At 53.6% G+C, this 3,040-nt stretch overlaps 1 protein-coding gene across 1 annotated transcript in view; it reads right to left on the bottom strand.

Annotated features, from left to right (window-relative positions):
- CLUH (clustered mitochondria (cluA/CLU1) homolog) overlaps nucleotides 1-3,040 on the bottom strand; it is a 25,193-nt gene that overhangs the window by 13,596 nt on the left and 8,557 nt on the right. Inside the window, exons 6-8 of the mRNA XM_009081710.1 lie at nucleotides 2,891-3,036; nucleotides 2,023-2,148; nucleotides 613-760 (exon numbers count right to left, since the gene is read on the bottom strand). Of these exons, the coding sequence (XP_009079958.1) occupies nucleotides 613-760; nucleotides 2,023-2,148; nucleotides 2,891-3,036 (420 nt within the window). The remainder of the gene's footprint in view (nucleotides 1-612; nucleotides 761-2,022; nucleotides 2,149-2,890; nucleotides 3,037-3,040) is intronic.

Here is a 3,040-nt window from a genome sequence, read left to right as displayed (position 1 = left end):
CAAGGCGTTTGGGGAGAGAAGGGAGAGAAAGGGGCGAGAATTCAGGCTGCCATGGAGCTCAGAGGAAGCGAATTAGCAGCAGAAGCGAAAACACCTCAAGAACTGGCTTTATTCAACAGCAGTTTGGGACAGATGTTGCATCAGCCCTGCTGAGGCAGGGCAGTGCCACAGAGAGCAGCATGGTGCAGGTGGCATGAGCCAGCGCTGCGGTCCCACTGCGGGCACACAGCTGCCCTGCACGACTTTGTGCTACAAAGTGCGACCGAAGCATCTGGAATAGCTTGCCCACGGACACAAGAGCCATTCCAGGCGTGACTGGCACAGAACAATGCTCTGCCTCCGCTGCAGTGGCACACAGGAGCAGGGACATGGAACTTATAAACACCTGAGCAGAAGCTGTTCCTCTCAGACCCTCCTGTGCCCAAGGAACTGCAGCCCAAGCAGCACAGCCCCTACAGGGCTTTGTCAAGACCAGGGACTCCTGCAAGTTTTCCCATAACAAGCAAAACCCTTCCACAAATACCAGAGGTTACTTGTTGAAAGCTAACTGGTTCCCAGCACAGCTGGCAGCAAAATTCTTGCCAGTATTGTTAGGCAAAGCAAGACCAGTACCTGTCCAGGTATGTGCTCCTCATAGCCCAGTCTAGAAGTGTAAGCGTCTTCTGCCCGGACACAGTCCATGGCGTGTTCTGCCTGCGGAGCCGTCCAGCTGTACACTTGGAAAGGAGTGGCTATCCTCTCAAAAGGGTGTCTCTGAACCCTGGTTTGGGAGGGAAAACGATTAGACATTTTCCTCAGGAAGGTCTCCCTGTGCTTTCACACCAGTACAGGTTACAGTCCAAGAGCAGCCACAGTGCAGCCTGGCTGCTCTTGGCAGGGGCTGGGGGCTCATCTCTACTTACTCCTGGCCCAAGGAGCAACACAGTCTAACAATTTTTAAATGGCCAGATAGTGACAGTGGTGGCTGGAGGCCACTGCTAATTTTAGCCCTTGTCTAGTGTCACTTTCATCTCCTTAATGAAGCAGGAGCAGAGCTCCCAAAAGCCACACAATGTGCCTGTCAATCTGCCCCCGCTGAGCTGAGGCAGTTCATTAAGTGACTCTGAAGAATGACAGGCTTTGCACAGGACCCACTGTCCTGGAGCAGAACAAATGGTCCCTGCAGCAAGGACAGGAGAATCAAACAATGCCTTACTGTTGGTTTATTATTATAGAGGCTAGAGGAAATTAGAGAAGATTAACATGCAGAGACATGTTTAAAATGATCGCTCCCTCTGCTGTGAGCCTACGCGAAGCCTCGTGCGTTACGTGCGCTGACACTCTGCTTCAGCCCCTGTGTTGGCTCAGGGGAGAAGCACCTATTGATGAGGTGACCAGTGCTGCTGCAGCACATGGCCCAGGCAGCCACCAAACCTCCCACGGGCCAACACAGCCCGTGTGAGGAGACCCACACCTCGGGAGCAGGTCAGCACATCCAGTGTCCCTCGTCTGAACGCCGCTGCACACCTCTGTGTCCTGTGTGTTCAGTCTGCAGCAGGACAGAGCACCTGAATGCCAGGTCAGCCCCACAACTGATGCTCCCATGGGAACAGAATGCTGTGCTACCCCCACCCCTCGCTTCAGGCAGACCCAAAACAGCAAATCTACATCCTGTCAAGCAAGTTGCTGGGGAGCTACAGCCGAGAGGAACCATCCGGTGGATACGGATCAGGACTCTGGGCTTCCCCTGGCCCCGTCACTGCTGTGCTGAGCACCAGACACACACCAGCCCCGACAGCTCCAGATCTGCAGTGAGAGACAGCCAGCTGCTTCAGGGTGCTGACACGACCTTCAGGCAGGTGCTGTGTGCTCCTTGCCCCTACACTTGCGTGTCCCACCTGCCCAGCACGGCGAGCCCAGTGACACAGGCACTGCAAGCCCTGCTGCACCGGTGGCATCCAGCTCCCCAGCACCAGCTGCACAGCTGAGCCCTCTGCCTCACACTCAACTGCTCGAGAACCAGAGAGGAAGAAGCACTGCTACCGTTTCTTCTGCAGAGCAGAGAAGTTTTTTTTGAAGGTAGGGCTGATCTGGTTAAGTAGTTCCACCAAGGAATGACTGAGAAAACTGGGGTTTGCAGGTTTGGGATTGAAGTTGTATGCAGTAGACCTACAAGAGAGAAAAGAAAGAGTCATAGGCTGCTGTCATACCTGAGACTTCCCATACCCTCCGCCACACGCAGTATCAAAGGCTGCACCACGTGCCCTTGCCAGCAAAACAGAGACCATGGGGCACAAGGGGCTGCAAGGGCTCTCTCCAGTCTGCCCATGAGACACAGCCAGTAACCTTGTTCCTGGCCCTGACGGGACCTTCTTCAGCCACCCTCAGAGTCAAGAGAGGCTTCTCTTTTATAGCTGGGAAGGACTGATTTCACATTGCTTCCCAAACACACCAAAAGAGCTTTCACTTAACAGAGAATCCCCTCAGCAAAGCAGCTCTGACAGGCACAGCCACAACAGTCCCTCACAGTCAGCACTGAAAAAATAAACAATTTCTAGTCAAATCTGTGCCTGGCTCAGGGAGTTCTGACAGGCTGTGCTTTTGCTTTAGGGCAAAATGAGATCCTTGCAATGGTCAGGAAGGAATTTCCTCCCAACTCAAAATGCTCTAATTAGCCGGTGACATTACAGAATGTTTACACTTTCCCCTTCAGCCACTGTCGAGAAGTGGTCCCAGGCATAACTGAGCAGCCCAATCCAGTACAGCAACTCCCACAAACCCATGTGAGCAGCAAATTAAAATAGGCTTTCCACCAGGAGAAGAAACCAAAACAACGCAGCAACTGTGTGCTCGTGGGTTGATTTCCAGCTGGCTGCTGCAGGGCAGGCCGGGAGGAACCTCAGTCACTCACTGATTCAAGTAAAATCCCCGAGTGGACGCAGTGATGCTGATGTGCCGATCCTCCACTGTGATGACGTACAAATACATCAGGTCCCCGTGCATCTTCCGGTTCCCGGGCGGAGGATTCCAGCCACTCATTGTCAATACCTTGAGGCACTGC

This window comes from Acanthisitta chloris, unplaced genomic scaffold, assembly GCF_000695815.1.
Source record: "Acanthisitta chloris isolate BGI_N310 unplaced genomic scaffold, ASM69581v1 scaffold25129, whole genome shotgun sequence".
Classification (NCBI taxonomy): Eukaryota; Metazoa; Chordata; class Aves; order Passeriformes; family Acanthisittidae; genus Acanthisitta; species Acanthisitta chloris.
Note: the sequence above shows the minus strand (reverse complement) of the source record. Positions and strands in the feature narration are given on the sequence as shown.